Raw genomic sequence first — 26,377 nt, 5'->3', positions numbered from 1 at the left:
AAATGAGTATTGACTGGACTAGAAAGAGTCCAGAATTCGCATTAAAATTCTGCTCCTCACATTCAAGGCCTTGAATAAGCCCCATCTTATCTTAAAGACGTCATAGCACGGTAACACTCCAATACAGCGCTGACTTTCAGACTGCAGGCTTACTTCCAAGGATATTTGAAAGTAGACCGGGAGGACAGAGCTTCAGGAACCAGCTTCTAGTTTGGATTTGGGGATACAGACACTCTCTCTGGCCTTCAAGATTAGGCTTAAAACTTTCTTTATTGATAGAGCATATACTTAGTATTGGCTCAGGTTACTTGAGCCCTTGGGGGCTTCACATGATACACTGGTGTTTCTTCTTCACCCACCTTTTATCACTTACTATGTGTTTATACAACCACACTGCATTTTAATCATTATTTTACTATTCATCTCTGGCTCTCTGCCACAGTGTGTATTCCCTGAGCCTGGTGTCATCTGTAGGGAGTCATCTGAATGTTTCAGGTTTCTCTGTAGTATTGTAGGGTCTTTACCTTACGATATAAAGCACCACAAGGCGACTGTTGTTTGGATTTGGTTTTATATAAATCAAAATGAATTGAATTAAAATAACCTTGTCTCAGATACTGTGCTTAATGTCAAGCATTATGCTAACCCCAATCTACTGTCTTTTTTTCCACTTAGGGGGGAACGCACATAACTTGGGTTTCTTTTCTCATTTCCTATAGATTCCAAGATAGCATACATACACGTGTAGTAGAGTAGCGTCACAGCTAGCAGTGTAGAGTCAAGCAGTGACCCTATAATTTTTCCTTTGCAATATAACTGTAACACACCACATGTATACAGCATATTGATCAATATTTAGATGAGATTTGAAAGTTAAGTAGCATTGAGCCAAAAGACCATGTATGGATTGGTAGTATAAATCAGTATTGTACACAGATACCTATACATTATTTTACTTTATGCTGAGGTTCGTCTGATTTCAAGTTTATTTCATCAAACTGTGTCAAATAAAGAAACCTTTCTTTGACACAGTTTGCTTTCTTTGACCATCTGCTGACTTGAGTGGTCAAACCAAACACATCACAATGCAGGCGTCAACAGAGGCTGGAGTTCCTAAGAAAGACTTTGCATTAGAATGGTGTTTGAGGTCGACACCAAACATTCCCCTGCCAGCATCCAGTGTCTGCGAATCACCTCTTTGTGCTGTTTATCCACGAGCATCACTGACCGTCGCTCTACCGCGAGCTCGTCCGATTGGCTATTTCGCTGCACCTGTTAGAGTCTGGCACCAATCACGCGCTCCTGTCGGTGCGCCCCAGATGGCGGCTTACAGTGTGCTGTAGTGTACATCATCACACTGGAAAGCGAATATTACTATCACTCGACCGTTTAAACTCATGAGGAGGCCGAGCAGAGAGAGCCGAGCGGGGCCCAGCTGTCGCCAGTGAAACGCGGAAGCGGTTGCCGCATGGTTTCTTCACGAGAGCAGCCGGTTTCGGTGTCGGTCTGACGGGGGTTATCTGAGTATGGCCACCGACAACAGGATCAATTTTTGGAGGAGAAACGCAAAGGTTCCTGGAAGGTAGGTCCTCTTTTCTTCATAAAGTAGCACTACATTTCTTAGTGAATTTCAAACAGGCACTGTTGAAATATTGTCCTTAACAAAGACACACATTAATAATACTCTTTTCTATTAATTATACTCGTAACTAACAGATCTGTGTGGAAATACAAGCGCACAAATCGACTCGTTCGCTGGATTTCACGCATGAGCCGCTTCCAGTGTCTTATTCGAGTGTGTGTTGTTATAACAAGCTCCAGCTCAGAGGCAGACCCCATCTCTTTCTTCTCTGCGGTTTCTAACGATCACACTGGAGGTGGCAGCTGTCTGTCAACCGCCATATGCTTTCTCAGTCTATGCTGAGAGGTGCTGGTGACAGTACAGTAAAACGATCAAAAACATCAGGGAGGAAGAATGCACTGTCTGAACCACTGACACAGCACTAATATCTTATTTTGTCATCTCAGTGGGTTTTCTTGGAGGAGCTAAATGAAACGCATCCTCGTTTTATGGCAGCATTACTTGGGGAGGACACAGTAAAGACATTACTGTATACAAATGAAATGTGTATATAGTAAAGATTATGTTACATTTTAATTTTAATAAAGTGCACAGTAGAAAGCCTTTGTGTTCAAAGTGTCTTGTAAATAGATATTTAAAAAGTTTCTACAAACTGCACTGCCCCCAAAAAAGAATAAATAAAAAAAGTACATCTTTCAGACATTGACTAAGCACACCAGAAAAAATGCAGAGCCCTTCTATCCACCTGTTGGGGGCATTTTGGTGATGGTCATTGCAAACAGAAACTATAGGAGGGAAACATTGCACTTTGGGAATGCTGATTTCATCCTGTAGTGAAAACATGTTAATAACATGCTAATAGAGGGGGGGGGGGGGCAGCGAATGGGTTTGTAAGCTGTTCATTCTTAACAATTTCACAACTGTGCAGTGAATAGTTACCAAGTGTTCTCAGACCAGTCGGTGTCATCCATGGAGCAGTCTGCTAGTGATCACAAGGAGGTATTTGATGCAGTGATGTATACCTTTTGGGAGCAGTTTTGGCTAGCAACTGGAGAATAGTAATTTTTCCCTAGTAACTGATGGTTGCCATATGTAGGTAAGGCCCAATCACACAGATCTAACTTCATTTCATAAGAGTGAATATCTGATGAAATTATATATAATGCCTGTCAGGGTGAAAACTTTACTATTTAAGCACCTAAACTGGAGAGTTATTGACATTATACTGTGTCTGTATTTGTATTTCATTGTGAGATATTTATGCTGGTATAATGTTCTGAGTGTGCATACTTAAATATTCACCTGAATATAGAGTGCATCTGCTGTAATATTGGGTACATTTTAATAATTCTTGGAATCATTGAAAATACCATATTTTGGCATACTTAACAAACACTAGTGTTTGTTTTTTTGGATGCAGCCTATGCCAAGACACATTGAAACCATTCTGATGGCAGGTCGGGACCGAACACTTTATTGAGGCACTTTTTTATCTGTATTTTGTTACCCATGTGTGCATTTATTTTGTCTATAAAGTACTGCAAGACAACAGAAAAATAACAGAACTTTTTTTTTGCTCTGCCTGCAAACTTCATTTGGAGTTTGTTTATTAGTCTCTAAGCTGAGTATAATGGGAGACACATACTTGAGCTAGGCTAGTCCCAGCATGCAGAGCTTACGCAATATACATCATGGGCATGGCTAATAAAGGGTATACTCCCTGCTTTGTTTTGTTTTATTTTAGTTTTTCCTGTGCGCAGGTGGAAGCTGAAAAATCCCTCACGCCTCACTGATAAGACAAGACGCTTCTTCAAGTTTATGCGTTTGTATCTTTATTGACCTCTGTGTTTTTTTATGACCATCAAGACTGATAATCTGATTAATGTCCTTTCCTGGTACCATCTAACTGCAAGAGGGTGGAGCAGAGAAAAGAAGTGGGTGGAGGTGGGCGGTCAGCCTGTTTTAGAAATCTGAGAAGACGGGATCTCCAAGGAGAGGGCGGTGCTGTCTTTGTCACACACACTGATCTGGGGTGGGTGGATTGTTAGAAACACAAACATATGTTTGAACAGGAAGGCTAACAGCTAGTCTTGCTGCCTGTCCTTGAGCTGCTCCTGATAAAACAAGTGTGAGGCTGGTAAAAAAGACACTCTGGCACTGCCAGATAATCAGCAGGCTCAGTTCTCAGCCTTAGGCTTGAAAAGCTGCAGTTTGATAAACTTCATATTATTTGCAGCCCTGTGATATTCTCACAAAACCCACTCCATTACTTAGAATAATTGGGTTATCATGACAAATGGATAATATTATGAAAAACTACAGAAAATAGATTTTTTTTTAAGTATTATCATAATATTTTCATGTCTGAATCTCTAAATGGCCCATATCATAGCAGGGATCGCAAAATTTCAAAATCCCTGGTAGCCCTTTGGGCAGAGACTCTTCAGTTTTTGGTAGCCCAAAATAAATTTAAGTAGCCCAAATAAAAAAGAGAGCAATTTTTTGATTGATGTTTTGTTTCCTGTTTTGTTTCCGTTACAATATTATACATTAAAGTATAATAGTGTAACGGAAACAAAACATTAATCAAAAAATTCCTGAAACACAAATTACAACATTGTATAAAAATTACAATCATCAACTCAAAATACTTGGTTCTAACTGAACAGAAATTTCTATGAACTTGTAAGAACTGTAGGACATGAATCAGTCTGTGTCAGATCCTGAATTTGAAATTTCCACTGAAGTCACGGGTAAGAGGTAAGTGGAACCAAGATCGAGGCCATTTGCTTTTTGAAGTTTGCAAAGACTGCTAAATTTTGCCAGTGGGAAAACCAACAACACACCCGGCAGAACATTATGTTATTTACACGGGTGCACATAAGTGGTCCGCATGTGCGCATTCGCTGTCAAAATAAAAGACGCGCACCAGATAAGAAGTTGCAGCGCGCGTTTGCGTCCATATAAAAGGCACTGTTTTTGTACGCTAGAGTGGGATTTTCACGGCACATTCTGCACCACATCTCTGTGCGTTCATCATTTGTTTGAAGCCAGCTCACCTCCTGCAACCACTTTCCCGAGAATACGCGCTTCTTTTGTGGTTCGGACTCCTTCTGACATTTCTTTGGAGGTGGAGGAACACCAAAGTAATTGCTTAAAGGAGCTTCTTCGACATCTTTAAGAGTTCTAAACAAATGTCTGTCCTCCTCCAGAAAATCCTATGTACGCAAACACGCGTTGCAACTTCTTATCTTGTGCGCATTTTTTATTTTGACAGCGAATGCGCACCTGCGGACCACTTATGTGCAGCCCTGGTTATTCAGCTCGTCATATTGCAGCCACAGAAATTCTTTTGTCCATGAAACCATAAAGCTGCACTTTCTTTTTGCCTCATAGTCTGATTTGTCATAACTTTTCCGTTTTGTGGTAAGCTTTTCTTTGGCTGTCACTTCTTCATGCTGACCTGTCTTATTTGGCTCAGCAGAACCTAAAATATATATCCTGCTGCTTTTACACACGCACTCACATAACGCCTCAGCGATTCTCTTCTGCGCGATCAACCTCTCACATGTTTAAGCTTGCTGCGGGAGATTTCACTTGTCATGTTTGCATAGTAAGCTAATGATTGATAAGACGATGTCAGAGGAATTGGTGCGCAAATTATCATCACTCACCAATCAGTACTGTCGCTCTCTATACACAGTTCGCGCGATTGCAAAGTGAAAGCAAAAAACAAGCGCAAATTCAAACACGATTTCAATGTGTCACATATTGACAGTGGCTCACCGATGCCAATTACATAATTACCCAGCTACATTTCCGAAAGAATGCAAAAGCATTGACATATATTTTCCTTCCTATGATAGCCCGAACGGGCAGGGCAGAGATAGATTTTGGTAGCCCGACTGGAAAAATCGCTAGCCCCGGGACGTCGGCTAGCGATTTTGCGAGCCCTGCATAGAGAGCCCTCTTTAACAGAGACCTTAGTCTTTGTCACTGTGACTTTGACTTTGACCAAAAGCTAACATCTCAAAGTTGATGAGCTAGTGCAGCACAAGACTTCATGCAGTGCCAATCCTGCCAGATAAGAACAGGAACTGAGGTTACAATTTGCATGGGCTCACCAAAAATTGGACAATAGAAGAATTGAAAAATGTTGTCTTGTCTGATGAGTGTCCATTTTTTTCTGCAGCATTTGGATGGTAGGGTCAGAATTTGATAATATCAAACCTTCTGCCTTGTATCAACAGTTCAGACTGTTGGTGGTGGTGGTATAACAGTGTGGAGGAAATTTTCTGGGCGCACTTTTGGTCCTTCATACTGACTGAGCATTATTGAACACCACATACTACTCACCATTCTTGCTGACCAAGTTCATACATTTATGGCCACTGTGTGCACATCTTCTGATGGCTGCTTCCAGCAGGACAATTCACAGTGTCACCAAACTCAAATATTCTCAGACTTTTTGGTATATATTGGTATAATTAGGTATATAACCTTAACTTTAGTGTATTAAAGTTAGAAAAATCACTTACAAGTGGTCAAATATATTATATTGTTGAATATAATTGAAGACAAAACTGCCTTCATCACAGCTTTCCATAAATGGATCTTTATTGATTTATTCAGAAAAAGCTTTGTAGCTCATTCATCAGAACAGCAGCCTCAGATTTCTTCTTAGACAGAAGATTTACAGCACAGAGATAAAACAATAAAGGGGAAATGGGACGGGCACATTTCAAGTTTGTTATTTAAGTTATTAGGCTTAGCAACACACCTATTAACGTTCGTTTGAAACCGTTATCAACATTAACAGACTGAACTGGACTTAATAACAGGAGTGCATATAATTTAGTAAATTATTCTGGTGAGTATCAGCTGCGCTGGGTATAGTAAATCGGGACATCCAGCCGCGGTGCTGATCGCCATTCGTGCCAAAAATCCAAACAAATGGCACTTGATCAAGGAGCAAATCTGCATCAGATGAGATCAGCTGACTTTGCGTGTACGTGGGCAGTGCACAGCGCATATAAGAAAGCGGTGTGCAAAAGCAGGGTAGTGACAGAATTGATGCGCATTATTGATATTTGAAGCATATGTACCTGCACATTAACACACGGTACTGTGGAATATATTTTTTACTCACCTAAAGTGCTCGTCCACTCCCCGCAAAAAAAATAGCAGCTGTGCGGAGTCTGTGGCATCAGTGCTCTCATCGCATGCGATGGAGTAAAGATCAAAAGCACAGCTTTATCAGACAGTTGCAGTTAATGTGGCTGACAAGTCTTCAACAACTGGATTTCTGGACATGCTGACGTTGTTGACGGGCGCATTATTTCGGTGACTTTACGAGGCCAGTGTTTTATGAGGTCTCCATCTGAAAAAGGCTTGCCATGTCTTGCGATGAGTTGGGCGACCTCATAGCTGGCTATTGGAGCCTTCTCCTGGACCTTTTGAGCACGAAAAAAATTACTGTTGCTGACCCCGCAGGAGAGCTACCCTTTGCTTTAATTTCTGCTCTCGCTCAGCACCAGTGTAGGATGCATAGGCCTGATGTTTGGTTTCATAATGACGTCGTACATTATACTCTTTCATAACTGCCATAATTTCAGTGCAGATCAAACAGACACACTTCCCCTTGAATTCTTTGAAGAAATATTCACTCTCCCACCGTGTCTGAAATTTTCTGCATTCACTTTCTACCTTTCGCTTCTTTGGTTCTGCCATGTTTAGTAACTAACTTGGGCTAAATTTCTTCTGTGATTGTCCTTTTTGGTGGAGCAACTGCCTCGATTGACAGTAGCTCCCCCTGGTGTTAAAACTAAGAAGTGCAATACACTCAAGCAAAAGTTGAAGTGCGGGCCATATTCGATTCTATTTATAAAATTACTTGCGGGCCAATTAAAATGGATCGCGGGGCCGCAGTTGGCCCGCGGGCCGGAGTTTGGACACCCCTGTATTATGGCAATATGGACCAAAACCTCAGAGTAATGCTTCCAGCACGTTGTTGAATCGGTGCCACAAAAAATTAAAGCAGTTCTGAAGGCAAAAGTAGGTTCAGCCTGGTACTAGCAACATGTAACTAATGAAGTCGAAGGGGCAAAAAAAAAGGAAACGCAAAATGGGCAGCTATCAGTGTTTTTCCGCTGAGTAAAGACTTTAATAGAATGCAAATAAAAATTTGGTAAGAGGCATTTTTGGCAATTGTAGATCCTATCCTACCACTCCAGACTATCTTTGCTTTAGTTCACCAGAGATTTGGAAAGAAGCTGAGTATTAAGATTCTCAAATCCGCTGAACATACTGCACACCACAGGGTGGTAAAGAACACAGGCGCTCTGCAAGCTGTCCACTTCTTCTGTTCAGTGCATGCTTAAAACAAGCTCATTTTGTGAAATAGGGATATTTCATATAAGGGATTGACTGAGTCATGTGGAAGGGAAGGCAGCATGTAGAACAGTATTTGTTGGGTCTGTGATTTACCAACTGGGATTTTAGCATTGCAGGATCATTAAAGAAATGTTCAGATAGTTCCCAGATTTGAAATTCATTTTTAGGGATGTTCCAAACATCAAATAGATGTCATTATGCACTCAACAGGAAATGACAACTGTGTTTGCTGCCAGTACAGATCTTCTAGCCGGGCTACAGCCTGCCTATATGTTTGGGGTGTAACAATTCTCCAGTGCAGGGTTCAGTTCATAGGCTTTATGTTGGCCCACCTTTTTCTTTAAACACTTATAAAGCATATAAAGCATATCCTTTCCCATATACACATTTTTGATAGTCATACAATCTGTTTCCAGATGTTGCTTCTCCTCTGTGACTTCTCCCTCTTTGCTGTGTAATTAATTAACTAATTTTAAAGAAACTGAGCAACTTACTCAAACTAAGAACGGTGAGTTCAGAAGAGCAACACATCAGAGGCCAGGACATATGTCTGCCAACATTCCTGTGAACAGTTATTAATTAACATCTTCTAAGAAGTTCATCTTTGATTGTTCGCTCAGTTAGACACTCGAGAGCTGCGTGTGTTTTTCGGTGAAGAGATGACGGCATTTTACATGTTATCTTCCACAGTGTGCAACCGGTTTATGGAGCTCAGCATCCACCTCTTGACCCCCGATTGCGACGCACGTAAGTGCAGTAGGCTGCATGGTGTCGCGTCATCCCAGTTAATACATTTTAACTTTTAATCTCAGTATAACATGTATTTCGTAGCTGTTTCTTGCCGCAAGTGCTTGAATACAGTGCTATGAAAAAATATTTGCCCCCTTCCTAATTTCTTATAGTTTTGCATATTTGTCACACATGTTTCAGCTCCTCAGATTTTTAATATTAGACAAAGATAATGTCAAATAAATACAAAAGACAGTTTGTGTTTTTATTTATTTCATATGTTAAAGGGGAAATTTTTTCTAAACCTACCTGGTCCTTTGTGAAAGAGTAAATACCAGACTTAAATCAAAGTTACCTGATGACTGAGAAAGTACCATTGTAATGCCGAGGGAAGCTGCTTAGTGTACTAAACGGCTGTTTAGGGTTTTTCTCTGTTCACTGGACAGAGAAAAGTGGACAAGGAGACTTGGTGGTGCAATGAGGAAGTACAGAAAAGTATTCAAATGTTGGCAAAGAAAAAGTGGAATAGTGAGGGAGATGAAGAAAATGGACAAGTATGCTGGTAGGCTAGGCATACAGTGAAGTGACAGGTAGCAAAGAAATACTGATTTCTGTGTGAGGTTGGACACTAAGGCCAGAACAGTCGACTTGTGTTTATTGGCTGGGCAGAGAGATTGAGCTGGAAAGGATGTGCAGCAGGTTGGGTTTATTAAGGATAGAATGGAAATGTACTTACAAATGAAGAGAATGTCTTGAGAAGAAGGAAGGAGTTCTTTGAAGAGCTGAAGAATGAGGACAGTGCGAAAGAGGAAGACAGATTGAGGACAGCTAGTGACTAATTCACTAGTGTCTTTGTGGAACGAGAGGAACTATAGAACTACATGAGGAAGTCAGGGATGGCAGAGAAGTAAGTGACGGTGGTGGGGGACATGTGTAAGTATAGCAAGACAGTGGGGAGGTGTGTGGTAGGAGTGATAGATGGGTTCAAGGTGGGGTTGCGAATACAGCAGGAATCAGCTTTGAGACGCTTTTTGTTTGCAATAGTGATGGACAGACTGACAGATGAAGTCAGGAAGGAGTTTCCATGGACTGTGATGTTTGGAGATGACATTGATCTGTAGTGAGAGTAGGGATCTGATGGAAGAAAGGCTGGAGAGATGGAGGTATGCACTAGAAAGGTAAAACAATGAAAGTTAGTAGCAGCAAGTAAATGAGAAACAGAATTGTTGCAAAGAGTAGGTTGTGAAGGTAGTGTAGTTTAAATATCTTGGGATGGGCACAAAAGCGGTCAGAAGAGAGTGTCAAGTGATTTGTGCCAGAAGGTTGCAAGTTAGAGCAAATGGGAAGATTTACAAGATGTTAGTGAGACCTCCTATGATGGTCTACAGTTTGGAGATAGTGAAACTTTTCATTGGGAGTGATCAGAACACAAGATGTAAGTATGAGAAATGAACCAAACTAAGAAATCGGAGAGGGGCCGGATACCTTTTCCACCGCACTGTATGTGTGGACTGCCTGGCACCAGCATCATCTCCTAAACCCCCAAAAGTTTTCAGTCTCAGACTGAAGAAGTCACTTGGATGAGTGACAAAACATTTCTCCCACTGAAAACTCTACGTCTAGATGAACAGAATTGACTTTTAAGGGATTTCCTTAACTGAATGATTGAACATGCATCAAGACATCATCTCCTAAAGTTGTTTTTTGGTTGGTTTCTTTCTCTTTTCTGCTTGTTTGATATTTCAATCTGTCTCCCTGCAGGTATCCCAAAGACACAAAGCCCAAGTTCAACAATATCAAGACCAAAAAAGCCTCCAGCTTTTATGAGTTTGCCCGCAGCACCAACGATGCTTGGGATATTGATGATGAGGAGGATGAAGAATTCCTTGGCACCTTCAACCCAGCTGTATCTATACCACCAGGCCTGCACACTACGTCATCCATACAGAACCAAGTAGCTACAAGATTTGATTTTTTTTGTCAGTCAGCAGTAAAGAAAATGAACAAGTGTGAAAAGAAAAGAGACATTCTAGTGTGTCTTTTAATTTGATATTATTTTCATCTCAGCAGCATCAAGCAGGTGACACAGAATGTGCAGTTTCACACAGATTGGCACCACCCACGACAGAAGGTCCAAACCTTCAGGATGTGCAGGAGGAGGACACGGAGTACGAGCAAGCCAATGGCAAGGTTGTCAAGTCTAGCAGCGATGCACACCTTAACACATCTTCAGGTATGTGGCTAATATGCTGCAGGTTTAAGATCTACAGAGCAGATTATCAGGTGATTCATAGTGAAGCTAATTACAGATTTTCACAGGTGGGATTTAAGACTGCAGTTAGGGCTGGTGGGATTATAGCAAGGCCTTTAGGATGTGTCTGATGTTCCATGACATCATCACAATTGAGTAATGCAGACAACAGAGGACTGTATACCACTTATTTATCTTACTGCTGTACAATTAATGTCTTTAGGTTTTCTTTATGTTCAAAAAATAGAACTAGAAATACTAAAATAAAGATGTATACAGGATTAGTATTACAGAGAGAGCACATGTGATTTAATAATTATCTGACCAACTCTGTCTCATAAGCCACATTCACACAGAATAAGTGAAATCAGTTTCTACTTCATTGATAATCTTATCCTAACCAGTGTTTCTTTCTGTGACTAGCTCTTCTTGTGATGTACCAGCCCCCCAGATTTCAATCCAGTTATGTTGTTGTGATGAAATTATATAATTTATAATAAGCATGAATTAACAGTTGCAAATTCTTGTTCAGCCTCTATACCATTAATATCTCTAAGTGCTTTCTTTTAAGAGCCTATGAGGGAAGTACAGTGTTTAATTACCGTTAGTGTGCCTGGATTTAGGTTGTAAAATCTCTTGCAACCCCTCGATATTAGGGTTGATTTTAAACAGTTTGTCATGTGTGAATTCAATAATTAACAAGATTGAGTACAGGGAAAATTTATGCAAAACTTCACAACACTTTTTACAGAACGCCAGGTTATATGTACCCAACCTAAGTACCTTATTTATCAAAAATGCTTGGGGGAACATTTTATTCCTACAATACTGAGATAAGATGGACCTATGCAGCATAAAATGTCAGTCCCTCTTCTTCAGACTTCTTCAGACAGAGTCCAAAATATTTTGGGAGTCAGTCTGCCAAAAGAATATCCTTTCATTATCCACCTTTAAGAAAACCAAAGTTTAATGGAGGCCTTTAATTCAGTAGATTTGTCAGTTTCACCAAACAGCGTACAGCAGAAATCCCTGTGAGTCACTCAGGCTGTAGACTGCTCCAAACACTCAGTTTCAGACTATTTTTTCTGCTATTGCCTCTGTTTAATATCACTGAGATTATCTTACATGTTCACCTTGGACAAACAGCTCTGATTGTCAGCACAGAAGTCCCACCCAACTGCTTTTCAAACAAGTTTGGATTGGCACTCAGTCAGAAGACTGTTGTCTCAAAAGGTAGGGGGAAGAGAACTGAAATAGCTGAAAGAACTGATGGGCTGCACCAAGGACCCGTTTTTGATAAACAAGGATTATTTTGAACTGTGAGTCTGAGCTAATAGACTAAAGACTAAAAATATGGATTGGAAAATAAGCATAAGAAATCCCCTTTCATAAGTTCATAAGTTATGAAATTGAATAAGAAAAGTTTATTTTTCTTTTTGAAGTTCTGCACATGAATAAAGAGAACTCCCGTCTGCAAATGTCTTATATGTGACAGGATGAAAGATCAATGCCAGATGTAATTGTAGGACTGTGTGAATAATGAAAAATTATACATGGAAAACAGGTTTCATTAATCCTTAATTAACTTTACCCTCAGCTTTATGAGTAGGATCACTGTTTCAAATCTAGTGGCTTTTCGTATGATGAATAGTCAGCTGAATCTTTATTCAGAAGTCACCTAGTTTCTGAATATTCACATTGTTGACTGGTCTCCCACTAGCCTTTCTTAGACTACGTCTACACTGGCCCGGATAGATTTGAAAAAGGCGTTTTGGTCTGAAAACGCTCCGCGTCCACACTAGCTTTTTCAGTCGTTTTCACAGAGTTGTGCGTCCACATTGAAACGGCCAAAAACGCTTACATTCCAGTCCTGCGCATGCGCAAAAGTGAGTGAGAATTAAAGAATTTGAAGAAAAGCTATCTGGAGCATGTACAAACTGATATTAATCTTTTTTAGGGCTGTCAAAATTGAGAGCAATCAAAACAACTGCTATATAATGCACTCCCCTATCTTTGTTAAATTGGTCACATGACTGCATCACATGACTAAAATGCGTCATTGTTTTAGAAAGCCTGCGTTTTCGAGTGTCCACACTGCGACGGGGCAGCTCCATTTTGAAATGTATGCGTTTTCAAGGGCGTTTTCAAAACGCTGCGTTTTTCCTTGGGGAAAGCCTTGTCTCAGTGTGGACGGGAGGCCAAAATGGAGAGAAAACAATGCGTTTTCAAACGAAAACCCATTAGTGTGGATGTAGCCTTAGCCAGTAGTCAACACTTCAGCTAATTTAATCCTATTAAACTGCCTTTATGTGTTTACAAAGTCACAGTCTTGGTGACTTACAACACTGACTGTCTTCCACCTACAATCCAGTTTTGAGATCCCTTCCCAGGCACCTTAGCCCCCACTCACATCAGGTGAGGTCACATAATAGGGTGAGGCAAGGTTTCCCAATGGTTTCACCCAAAACCTCTGCTGGTAATGACCTGTGCCTTTTTTGGTGAGGCACAGGATCAATAGTAGGTCAACAACTCCCACCAAGGAATAAATACCTGACCACAGAAATAAATATGGCAACAAAGTAAGAAAATAATTGCATAGCTTAAGGAGATTGTTGTAAAGTAATATGCATCTCTTTAGCTTTACTTGTTTAATTTAAGATTAATTGCATTTGGAAAATATTTGAACCTTTTTATTGTTCCTTTAATATCGTGGCTCTTGCTTGTTTTCATTCTCCATTGTAAAGTTGCCTCTTGTTTTTAATCCGTGTGCTCCTTATGCAGTTCGCTCCACACTGCAGAAGCAGCAGTCTCTCCCAGTTCGTCCCATCATCCCATTGGTGGCTCGCATCTCGGACCAGAATGCATCAGGGGCACCACCTATGACAGTGCGGGAGAAAAGCCGGCTGGACAAATTCAGGCAGCTACTGGCTAGTCCCAACACTGACCTAGGTACAGCAAGAGAAGCAGCCTTTCCCTTATATTGGGATGTGCTAAAGGACTGTGATCGTTGCAGGAAGCCCGTGCCTTTTGTTGAATCAGAAGATAGCTACCTAATAATTTACAGTACCATACATCAGCAAGGAAACCGATTATTGACATGCAAGTATAATGTGCAGGCATCCTGAAAAGAAAATATTTTTTTTATGTATAAAACTGATTCTAAGATTATTTCAATACAACAATATGAACAAAAAATGTGACGTATTACACTGTGGTTTTTTTTTTTTACAAAAACTGAGCCAAAAAGCAGACGCAGTGTGTGGAAAAACTAAGTACAGCCCATGATTTAGTAGCTTGTAGAAGTACTTTTAGCAGCAATCAATCAGTAATCAACCAGCTATATCTGACACTTCTCATATTGCTGACTGAGCAATTTTGGCCCACTCTTCTTTACAACAAGGTTGAGGTCTGGACTTTGAAAAAGGAAATGATCAGCGTGTTGCAATGGCCCGTTTAGCCATTATGTTGTAAATTAACTGGTCAGGGAAGTTTCAGTTTCAACTGAACCTTGGGGTGAATTTGCTGAGATTGGCAGTTGTCTTGAATGTTTTCCACTTGCGAGTGATCATTCTTGCTGTAGAATGATGGACTTGGATAGTTTGGAAATGGCCTTATAACCCTTCCCAGACTGATAAACAGCAGCAATTGCACCTCTAAGATCAGTGCTGATGTCTTTTCTGTGTGATATGGTGTTAACTCCAAACAAGCAAACTGCCAAAACTTCTGCTTTTATAGAGGTGCTCACACTTGCTGAAAATCAATAAATTAGGATAATTTGATTTGATTAATTTGACATTTTTGTGGTCTAATTGAGAGGTCTGTGAAGGTTCTCAGTCATCCAGGTCATCGGAGTCTAAGTATCTTGGAAAGAAGGGTGTCTGGACTTCATGGATGAGGTTCCTTCTCATCCGAGAAGCTTCTTCAGTTCTAAGCGCAATTGGTGGAGAGTTCTGGATTTTACACCCGTTTTCACACCTTGGCTCATGTGATTATGTAGAGGATCAATAGGGGGTCCATGACCCTCTCGGGGACACTCCCATAGGGCTTAAAATCTGGGACTGTCCACCGTTTGACCTTAGAACTGAAGAAGCTTCTCAAATGAGAGGTGAAATGTCTTCAAGCAACTTAAAGAAGTCCAGACGCTTTTCTTTCCAAGCTCCGTAGACTCTACTTACAAGAGTCTATGTAAGCCTTTATATATTTCTATATGTTTTTGGTAGAGCAGAGAAATTTCTTTCATTACCCATACAAGATCCAAAATTTACAAATTTACAAATTAACTATAATCCTCAATGCAGCTCAAAGGAAAGGTCAGCGATCTCTTAAATGTAATGCAAATAAACATTGCTCATGAAGACATCTATGTAACAACTTAAATGATAAGCAATTCAAATTCAGCTTTTAAAAAGTAATTGCTGGATGTTGATTTTGTAAACACTGAGGACATAGAGAGGACATTGTTCAACTTGTAATTTTGTTAACTATCACTAGATGAAAACAACCAGGCTCTGGGTATTTACACACAGTGTGAGCTCCAGTTGATTCACCCATGTGCAAATAAAATGGAAACTCTGGCTGCACAGTAAGCCTGATTTTAACTCAAATGTGTAGTGTGAATTAACATGTCATACATATTTAATAAAATTGGCACAGTATCTCACCAGCTTTTAAGAGGAACTGCTGGCGTGTTGTAACTGTTGCACTTTAGGCTGTAGCTAGGAACATTGTAAGACTGGTCCTCAAAGATTTCTGAAATGAAATATCTGTGAGCTAGATCGCACTTTGAAAGAACTGCACTTCACAATGCCTCTCGTGTGCTGAGACTTTCTTCTAAAAGACTTTGGTTGTGTTTGTGCTTTAGAAGTTAGATTTTTCTGTAGACATGTATTTTTCAGGTTGTAGCCATTTTCTTTTAATGTCTTTTCTGTCATCAGTGCTCAACATGATAATGATTTCACTTATTGTACTGGAATGTCAAGCTAAATAATAGACTGCGAAACTTTATGAGCTTGTCACCAGAAAGAAATGGATCCAGAATATGTGGTACGGGTTTGTCTGAAAGAACCCACACAGCCTTCAGTTTAATAAACCTGTTAACACAAGTAATGAAGGACTTGATGAGATTTTTTCACCAAAAGAACTCTCTTTTGTAAAGCTGAACATCACATTTTTTCTATTAAACTGATTTTACAGCTTTATTTTTCTATTGCATGGGTGACTCGTCACTAGTTGTGTAGGTTGTGCTGATCTCTGCTCTGGTTTCTATATAGCATTGACAGTGCTTGTTTCTATCTTGCTCTGTGCTGTTACAGAAGAACTCCGCAAGCACAGCTGGTCAGGCATACCAAGAGAAGTCCGGCCAATCACATGGAGACTTCTTTCTGTAAGGCTGTGACCTTCAGTTTTGCAAAAGCACATTTTTCTCAGCATTTAATAATCCAAAGCATTCTGTCTCAATAGCTCAATTTTTTTTATTATTTTTGTTTGATTCGTAAAAATTTTCAGATAATGCTAAAAGCTTTATCTTTACAGCCGAACATATCTCAAGTCTTATCTAATGGTCAGCCTGTTCTGTTCCTCTGAAATTGTTCAGCTAATCAAAAAAGGGTTGTTTTTTTCTGTATCTTAACCTTTCTAATGGCTCGTTCAGGGCTACCTGCCAGCCAACAAGGAACGCAGAGAGCTGGTGTTGAAAAGGAAGCGAGAGGAATATTTCAGGTTCATAGAGCAGTATTACCACTCCAGAACAGACGAGCACTATAAAGACACATACAGACAGGTGATGCTGCAGCTGAAATACAAAAAAGAGATGTAGTTTATGTATGTAAAAGATCCATGACCTAACATGTCAACATTTGTTCCTGTCAGATCCACATTGACATTCCAAGAACAAATCCTCTGATTCCCTTGTTTCAGCAGCCTGCAGTACAAGAGGTAAGATTACTGAAAAGCAGCTCCAATATCTCAGTTGTTTCTCCAAAGTACACGTGTCTCGTTTTCTATGTTCATGATGAGGGTCGGAATACCGACATTATTTTAATGTTTGGTTGGTTCGTTTCTCCAGTTTAAAGTGAACCAGGGACTTGTTTTTGTTTTGGAGATAGTGGCTCTAGCTAATTCTTGGTTCAGTTCAGCGTTTCCACTATTACAAAATGTTTAAGCGGTACATCACAACAGATTGTCCTATGTTGAGATTATATTAATAGCTAAGCCCCTAGTATGAGTTACTGCTTTTATAAGACATGTAATGTGAGGCTTTGCTTTGTCGCTGGCATCATTGTAAGTTCTGGATTTTTTGTTTTCTTTCAATTTTATCCTCCCACTGATTTCATTTGTGTCCCCTCAAAGTTGACATTAGTTTGTCAGAAACCCACCTACTCTCGCCAGTGGTTAACTCGCCTTTCATTGTCATGGCAGATATTGAATTTTATTGGCATTATGGTCTCTGGTCACCATATAGCTACTGATCTCTTCCTGTATGTACACCACTTAAGAATAACGATATGTTACACATTCCACTTTGAATTCCTTATGAATATGTTATTAAAAATGTTTAAAGTCTTGCTCTTATGAAGAAACAGGCAGGGTCTCCTGGCTGGCTGCACAGGGACTATGTATACTATAAAAGATTTTTTATTATTATTATTTTTTTATTCTATTAGTGCAGATCAGCAGGGAACATAGCAACTGGTCAGTCTTTTTTACAAAGCCAGATTCTGCATGGAGAAAAATGTTTTCTGGAGGAAGATAAATCCATGAAGGGAACTCACCTTTTGAGAAGTCATATTTTACTTTACTGAAAAACTAATTTGGGATAATGAAGTTTTTCATTGTCTTTATTTGTGTGTGCTGATATACAGCATATCATCTTAATTTGCTCAAAAAGTTAACATTCCAGCTTTGTTCTGTGGCTGGACTCATTGTGAAAAGCATTGACAACACTGTAAGTGATACAGGGTTGTATAGTGTGGTGAATGTGCCTGTCATTGAGGAAGAAGCTTCATCAGATTTGTACACTCCAGAGGAAGTTAGCTGTTAAAAAGGAAATGCACTGAGCCCAGCCTGTTCCTCAAAGGAAGTGATTTTCAGTGGCTTTGCAAAACAACCAAGATATTACACATGACAATAATTATTTCTGAATATTCAGCACAAACATGTATTTACATTAATGGTAAAATGTACAGCCTCTGTCAACTCTTAAGGATTTACATATGTTCGTGTTCCTTTTAAATACCTCCAAACTTGACATCCGAGAAAGAATCTAAGTCTCACCCAGCACTCAACCGTTACTGATCCCGATCTCAACATAATGTTACAGCCTACTGATATCCAGAGCCTTCATCTACACTAAATGCCATGCCACAAAGAAGCTCCTTTGGTAAGCCTTGCCAGAGTAATGGCTGATACTTTCCCCAAGGTCTTCATAATCCTCCACCAAGGATGTGTTGGTTAGGTCTCAAGTCCAAGATAGCAGAACAAATCCCGAGGGAAGCCTTCCTGTCCTTCCTTTTCCTTACTTGGTTTGCCAGAACCTGAACTCTTTGAGACCAGTTGACAACCTCCTCTGTAAACTCCCTGAGCTCTTCAGTTTTTTGTTCTTACAGCTGCTCAAATCTCATGACAACACCTGTCAAATAAAAATATTTTGCTTTTCTTTATGTTTGTGATACTGTTCATATTGTACATTGAAATGCTGTCACATAATATTGTGAAATTAGGGTTAGAAAATAAGTCTTTCTTGGGGTACTTTTGACCACCAGTGTACATGTAATTTATCAGTAGTTAATGTGCTGTAGGATAGTCTTATTACTTAACACAGTTAGTTTCAAGAATATTGCCCACACTACCCAGGTATAAGCATTAGACATACCAGTCATGTTGTGGCACCTCAGTTAATGTACACAACAGTTTCAACAGTCTGTAAAACACACTTCAAAGCATTCATGCTATTTTTTACAGACGCTTATATGTGTCTACAGACATAAGACCGAAAATGTGGACAGGAATCAAAAGAAAAAAAGACTTCCACGCTGGAGCTGAACATTAGCAGTAATTCTCCTTGTTTCCTCAGATTTTTGAGCGAATTCTCTTTATCTGGGCCATCCGTCACCCAGCCAGCGGTTACGTTCAAGGAATCAACGATCTGGTCACACCTTTTTTTGTTGTCTTCCTGTCAGAGTTTGTCAGTAAGTTACACGTTGAATCGGGGGGGAAAACATTTGGTTTGTTCTTTTTCTAGTTCGGTTATATATTGAATGTCGACAATTTTAAATTTCTTCATCAAAGCTCAGCTCACATCAGAGAAGACTTGATATGAGTCATCAGTCTCAGTCAGTGTTGTTTGTTTTTGCAGCGGAGGATATGGAGAACTTTGACGTAGCAGCACTACCTCTGGAAACTCAGAGAAATATTGAAGCTGACAGTTTCTGGTGCATGAGCAAGCTGCTGGATGGAATACAGGTCGGGACACAATCTCAATCAGTGCTAATTTAAAATTAGTAAACAACTTTATTGAAATTTATTTCTTTTCAGGACAACTACACCTTTGCTCAGCCTGGAATCCAGAACAAAGTGAAAGCTTTAGAGGAGCTGGTCAGCAGGATAGATGGTACGTGGACAAGCTTATGCTTAGGGAAACCTGTTTCCACAAGCTAACAGCAGGAGACCCAGTTTTAACAGGTGTGTGTATCTGTGTCTGTTGCCAGAGGACATTCACAATCATTTCAAGAGGTATGAAGTGGAGTACCTGCAGTTTGCTTTCCGGTGGATGAACAATCTTCTGATGAGGGAGTTGCCACTCCGCTGCACTATCCGTCTCTGGGACACCTACCAGGTAAGGCAGGGTGTCCACCATTATCTGAGCTTTTATGAGCAATGAACACAAGTCACAGCTGTCTCAGACAATTTGCTGCTGTTTCAGTCAGTGCGTCTGCATCTGTAGTGCAGCTTATTTTATGCTCTGTGGGTCAAGATGAAGAAATTTCATGAAATCTTGTGATGTGCATCTGATCTCTGATGGCCCCATTATACTTACCACACTGGTCACTTTGCGTGTCACTGGTGACATCATCACATGGCTGTATCCCTTTATGCTGACCGTTACAGCACAGGTACTCGCTGCAGTATTCTCCTGAATGATAAGTGTCACAACTCAAACAAATCCTGCACATCAGTGCTGGTGTAGAAGTTGTCAAAATGGGACACAAATAAATTGCTTTGAAAAGTTTTTTTTTTTTACACAAAGTCATATTTTCAAACTGTTGCATCATCTCCTCTGTATAATCTATAAATCTCTGAGCATCTGTGTCATTATAATCACAGTAACAATCGACACAATCCTCCTGTCTTCATTTAGCACGCCAGGTTACAAAAATCTTGAGTGCATGAACAACAGAAATGACAGATTCCAATTTGCCTGGCATGAGACAGTGGGCATAATGGGGCCCTGATAGACTGTAAAACTATTCAAGCTCATTAGTCCAACATGTGTGGCATTATACATCTTATAATTACAAAATGGGTATAGGACTGTTACAAAAGAAAATACCTGAAAGGTGATTTTACACATTCACATTTTTTACCAGATTAGATGCCACATACTAAATTGTTATAGCCACTACCAGTTTTATTAATGTACCAGTTTTGGCTTTTAATGAAAAGTTTTGATGGTGAGGTTAATTTTGCACACTGCACTCCCCTCCAGAAGTGAGCAGCAGGTCAGCATGGATCACATGAACATTAATTGAGGATGCAGAGAGTTACAAGGACTTGTGTGGTTCCAGGCACCTTTATTGTTCCATTGGTGATAAACAGTACACCGATGACAACAATGGAAATCTGTTATCCTACAAAGTAGTTAATGCACTTATGACTGGTGGAGAATAGTTCAAATAAAGTAATCCAGTGCAACAGCAGTACAAACTGCAGTGTGACATAAAGGATGGACAGGATACTCTCTTTTGGAAATCATGTTAGAAAACTGGACATGATAGCCAAGGGGTGGATGTGACTAAGAATCCAAGAGACACTGCACACTCAAAATGAATCACCAAAGTAGTCATACATCAAAGCATTCTTATATTTTACACCAAATGATGGTTTAATAAATTAACCTCATGACATCTTAAACAAGACTTGAAACAAGCGATAGAGCTTGTAAGTTTCCTTCCTCCTCCTCATCCCCAACCGGTCACAGCAGATGGATGCCCCTCCATGAGACTGGTTCTTCCTGTTAGCTGGGAGTTTTTCCTTCACACAGGAGGTTTTCTGATTGATAGGGGTTTCCCTGTATTATTGTAGGGTCTATACCTTACAATATTAAGTGAATTGAGGTGACTGTTTTGGTGATTTGAGGCTATACATATAAAACTGAATTGAATAAACCCATCAGAAAAGTGTTCATTGAGGTCGAAGATAAAGTGAAAAGTAACATTTTTTCCCTCACAGAATTCTGTACAAGGACTCTTCTTTTGGCAGTCAAAGGAGTTGCCTCTTTCTGAACATTAGAAAGAATGCCGTTTTCAATCACTCACAATAATTGAACCTTTGTGTATGTCAGTGGTTGCAATATTTGGCCTGTTACACAGTATTTGTAAGTCATTAGACAAATCTTTTCTTGATTGAAGCTGATTTGTATAATTGGCTACCATTATTCTGTTTTCCACAGGCTGAAGCAGAGGGTTTTTCCCACTTCCACTTGTACGTCTGTGCGGCTTTCCTCATTAAGTGGCGCAAAGAAATCCTGTCCATGGTTGACTTTCAGGTACATTTGTCTATGTCATCCAGTCACGGCAGAGAAACTAATATGACCCATTTAAGGCAGACTGGCGGAGAAGGGCGGAGTCTTCTGAGTTAAAATTAATCAACTTTACTTTGTAAACGTTTAAATCACATCATTTGTAGTTCTCCTTCAATTTTGATGCTGGTCTAACCTGTTTTCGATCAATCATAAGATAGCCACTTCCTGCATCATATCCTGCTTTTATGTGTATTTTACTCTTAATGGTACCATCATTTATTACTAAATAAATCTGCTGCAATTGGTAAGACTTGAAACTAGTGACTAAGATGATGAACTAGAGCACAGGTGTCAAACTCCAGGCCTCGAGTATCCTGCAGGATTTAGATGTGTCCTTGATCCAACACAGCTGATTTAAATGGCTAAATGACTTCCTCAACATGTCTTGAAGTTCTCCAGAAGCCTGGTAATGAACTAATCATTTCATTCAGGTGTGATGACCCACGGTGATATCTAAAACCTGCAGGACACCGGCCCTCGAGGCCTGGAGTTCGACACCCCTGAACTAGAGCAAGGGGGCAGTAGGTTTAAATACTGTAATTTGACTTCCTTTTCTTTCATCCTTCTAAACATCAACATGTCAGTGTAATCATTTATTTACAGAGCCCCGCAGCGGACATGGGAGAAAAAAAAAATTAAGACGGACTTTTGCGAGATCTCGCAAAACGAACTTGGGCTCGCAAAAGTTTTAGCCGCATTCTTCGGAGGCCGCCGACTCGAAGCCGACCGGGAGGTCGAGCCACGATGTGCCGGGAAAGCGGTGTTCCTCCCGGCTGTAGTAGGTCTCGACCTCCCGTTAGCTTTGAGATAGTGGGTGTCAGATCTCCGAAAACGTCGGAGCACTTTTGCAAATATATGATGTCTTGTAAACCGAGCAGGTATCTGACGTTTACACAACTACATTCACGCCTCAAAATATCTTAAAAGTGTATTTTGTGACCCAGAAAGAGTAATATTACAACTAAGTAGCTGCCGCCATTAAAATTTGAAATTGGCAAATATTTAAGGAAGGTTGGCAGCCTTAATGCAAAATCCAAGAGATTAGAGGAAGAAAATATAATCTCTCAAATCACACAGTTATCTAATAAACAAATTGACACTTTAACTGAAGAGGATAAATTGAACCTTGCTAAATTACAAGATAAATTAGATTGTTTATACACAGACAAAGCAAAAGGAGCTTTTATCAGATCAAGATCTAAATGGCTTGAAGAAGGTGAGCATAATTCCATTTATTTCTTCAGTTTAGAAAAGAAACACTCAAGCATAAATAATATTAGCAAATTAATGATAAATGGGGTTATAACAGAGGATTACAGATTAATCTCTAAACATTGTAGTCATTTCTATAAGGAACTTTATAGCTCTACATTTTCTCAGGAAGCTGCAAATCATCTCTTAGAATCGCTGAATGTTAAATCTATCAGCCAAGAAGATTCTATATTATGTGATCAACCCATCTCATTAGAAGAAGTCAAAGATGCAATTGGCCTATTAAAAAATAATAAATCTCCAGGTACGGATGGTCTTACTGCTGAATTATATAAAACTTTTTCTGAAGAGTTGTCTCCCTTTCTTCTTGAGGTATTTGCAGAAAGCATAGGAAACCAACAGCTTCCCACTACGATGAATCAAGGTTTGACTACGTTGATTCCGAAGCCTAATAAGGACCTATTAATGATTGATAATTGGAGACCAATTAGCTTGCTAAATAATGATTATAAAGTATTTGCTCTAATTATAGCTAACAGACTTAAGATGGTTCTTGACTCTGTTATTGATGAAACACAATCTGGCTTTATGCCCAAAAGACACATAACTAACAATATCAGATTGGTTTTAGATATTCTGGATTATTCTGACCTCATAAATTGCAATGGTTTCATATTATTTTTAGACTTCTACAAGGCCTTCGATACGGTGGAGCATGAATTTATATTTCAAGCTCTGGATAAGTATGGTTTTGGCTCTTACAGCGATTAAAACATTATACCATAACAGTAACAGCAGTATTAAATTAACAAACGGTACTTCACCCAGATTTAACATACAAAGAGGGATAAGACAAGGCTGTCCCATTTCTCCATACTTGTTTTTGTTAATTGCCCAACTATTGTCTAACCATATGAAATCAAGCAATGTAAAAGGTATATCGTTAATTGGCAAAGATTTACTCATAACACAGTTAGCGGATGACACTACATTATTCCTAAAAGATGAAGATCAAATCTCTATTGCTATTGAAACAATCTCCATATTTTCCAAAGCTTCTGGATTGTACTTCAATATTCCTAAATGTGAACTTATGGCAATAAAAGAATGTTCGAAAACAGCTTTGTGTAACATTCCAATAAAACAAGAAGTTCGTTATTTAGGTATCATAATAACCAAAAATCAGGAAAGTAGAATCACTCAAAATTTCTATCCTATTCTAGAGAAACTCAAACACAGATTTAATCAGTGGCTCTTAAGAGATTTGTCGTTAAAAGGCAAAGTATTAATAACTAAAGCCGAAGGCATCTCTCGTCTTACATACGCTGCATTGGCATTGCACCTTGATAAAAAACTCATAAAAGAGATTGATAAGTTACTTTTCAACTTTATCTGGAAAAATAGGACACACTACATTAAAAAAAACAGTTCTTATGAACTCCTATGTCAATGGAGGACTTAATGTGTTAGATTTTAACACTTTAAATAACACATTCAAAATAAATTGGTTAAAGAATCTAATTACTAATCCTACTTCCATTTGGAATACTATACCTGTGTTCATGTTTTCTAAGTTAGGTGGCACTGAATTTTTCCTTACTTGTAATTTTGATATTGATAAAATCCCTTTAAAAATCTCTGCTTTTCATTGTCAAGCTTTTTTAGCATGGACTCTTATTTACAAGCATAACTTTAGTCCACACAGTTATTATATCTGGAATAACAAGGATGTTTTATTTAAAAGAAAATCTCTCTTCTTAGATAGTTGGTTTAGGAATAACATTGTTTTAGTCAACCAATTATTTGATTCAAATGGTAGGCTTTTCTCCTATGAAGAATTTTGTTTAGATTTCAATTTAGCTATAAATCGTCATGATTATACAAAAGTATTTGGATCAATACCATCAGGGGTTTGTATGCTGTTTAAGAATCAACCTAATATCACTTCATTCCACAGGCCGTTGGCATCTCCCATACAAACTTTTGTTGGCAAGATTTGCTTTTCTAAGCAATCTAAAAACAACAATAAATCGATCAGAGCTTTATTTCAGAGTATCATAACCACGCTACCATATGTCATTTTTTTCTGGAACCGGCTGTCAGATAGTATTATGTGGAACGAAGTTTGGAGACTCCCTAATCATGTTAGGGGGACTTTATCCAGATGGATTTAGTGGCAGAAACACACACGAGCACAGGATAGTAGTGATGCAGATTTATATACAATGATGGGGGAATATTTACAAGGGAAGGGGCTATATACAGTGACAGGTAAAAATGTGCACAGAGAGCAGCGCTGAAAGGATGAGACGGAGCCGAGGTATGCGGGCGGACCGATGACGCACTGGAATTACCTGAAAACGAGGGACAAACAAAGTTACAGAGTACATCGATAGCCGAGAGTTAAACTAAAAGTGGATGGGGAGAGTTGGAGAGCTTACTTGCAACACAGAAATACAGCTGTAGTGGTGGTCACAGCCTGGTACGAAGTAACTCTCCGTCACGGATCCAAAGAAGCCAATACACAGAAAACTAGGCAGGTGAGCAGGCAGCGAGACAGGCTAGAACAAAGGAGAAGCAGGCAGGTGATGGATCCTAAAAACATGCAGCTCAGTCGCGTGGAATCAACAGATTCAGCTTGCACCAACACGTTACCACTTATGAAAACGACAATACTCCAAAACCAGACGTCCGAGACTCAGCTCCATAAAAGCGCTCACTGATGACGTCCGATGCGCCGGAATGCCATCAAGCCCCGCCCCGCCTACTTGTGCCAAGAAGGGAAACAAAACCCAAGAACAACAATACACCTACCCACCACCTCCTAACAAATCAGTTTTTAATTACCAACAAAATTAAAGATATTTCTTATAAATTAATACACAGAATTTATCCTTCTAAAGATTATCTTCAAAGCAAATTCAAATTAGACATTGATACAAGCTGTAGCTTTTGTAAAACTTCCAAGGAATCTACTATACATCTTTTTTGGTTTTGTAACCTTGTACAAGATTTTTGGCAGAATTTATGTGTTTTTATTTCAGAAAATATATTTAAAGGATTTGTACTGTTTTGGAAATATGTTTTGTTTGGTCTGCACAAAAACCAAAAACAATTCAACTTTGATAACAGATATATGATTAACTTGTTAATTTTAATGGCTAAATTTTATATTCATAAGTCCAAATGTTTAGGAAGACATCCCTCTTTTTATTTATTCTCCTTTGAACTTGTACAGTATCTTAACTCAATTGAGAACTCCACTATCCAAAAGCTATAAAAACTATTGGTTTTTGTGAATAAATCAAGATCTTTCAATCACGTTATTCTTTGGCTTGATCAGTTACTTTCCCCCTAGCATATTTACAGTGGGGCAAAAAAGTATTTAGTCAGCCACCGATTGTGCAAGTTC

The 26,377-nt window shown here is 39.3% G+C and overlaps 1 protein-coding gene and 1 long non-coding RNA gene across 4 annotated transcripts in view; one reads left to right on the top strand and one right to left on the bottom strand.

Annotated features, from left to right (window-relative positions):
* Positions 1-1,323: 1,323 nt before the first annotated feature.
* tbc1d22b (TBC1 domain family, member 22B) overlaps positions 1,324-26,377 on the top strand; it is a 29,426-nt gene continuing 4,372 nt past the window's right edge. Inside the window, exons 1-13 of one of the 3 annotated variants that reach the window (XM_085144662.1) lie at positions 1,324-1,582; positions 8,666-8,722; positions 10,466-10,658; positions 10,775-10,937; positions 13,737-13,904; positions 16,268-16,338; positions 16,606-16,734; positions 16,824-16,889; positions 19,027-19,141; positions 19,309-19,415; positions 19,488-19,563; positions 19,661-19,788; positions 21,622-21,717. In XM_085144662.1, the coding sequence (XP_085000788.1) occupies positions 1,527-1,582; positions 8,666-8,722; positions 10,466-10,658; positions 10,775-10,937; positions 13,737-13,904; positions 16,268-16,338; positions 16,606-16,734; positions 16,824-16,889; positions 19,027-19,141; positions 19,309-19,415; positions 19,488-19,563; positions 19,661-19,788; positions 21,622-21,717 (1,425 nt within the window). In that variant the 5' untranslated portion in view covers positions 1,324-1,526. Of the gene's footprint in view, positions 1,583-8,665; positions 8,723-10,465; positions 10,659-10,771; positions 10,938-13,736; positions 13,905-16,267; positions 16,339-16,605; positions 16,735-16,823; positions 16,890-19,026; positions 19,142-19,308; positions 19,416-19,487; positions 19,564-19,660; positions 19,789-21,621; positions 21,718-26,377 lie in introns of all 3 variants that reach the window. The other 2 variants (XM_085144661.1, XM_085144663.1) reach the window with 2 other exon arrangements.
* LOC146494835 (uncharacterized) lies at positions 16,606-26,331 on the bottom strand. Its single transcript, XR_014871396.1, has 2 exons — positions 25,407-26,331; positions 16,606-25,319 (listed from the first exon to the last, which is right to left on the bottom strand). It is a non-coding gene; the product is annotated as an uncharacterized LOC146494835 (long non-coding RNA).

Source organism: Neolamprologus multifasciatus, chromosome 20, assembly GCF_963576455.1.
Source record: "Neolamprologus multifasciatus chromosome 20, fNeoMul1.2, whole genome shotgun sequence".
Taxonomy (NCBI): Eukaryota; Metazoa; Chordata; class Actinopteri; order Cichliformes; family Cichlidae; genus Neolamprologus; species Neolamprologus multifasciatus.
The sequence above is the reverse complement of the archived record's forward strand: the minus strand, read 5'-3'. Positions and strand labels throughout refer to the sequence as shown.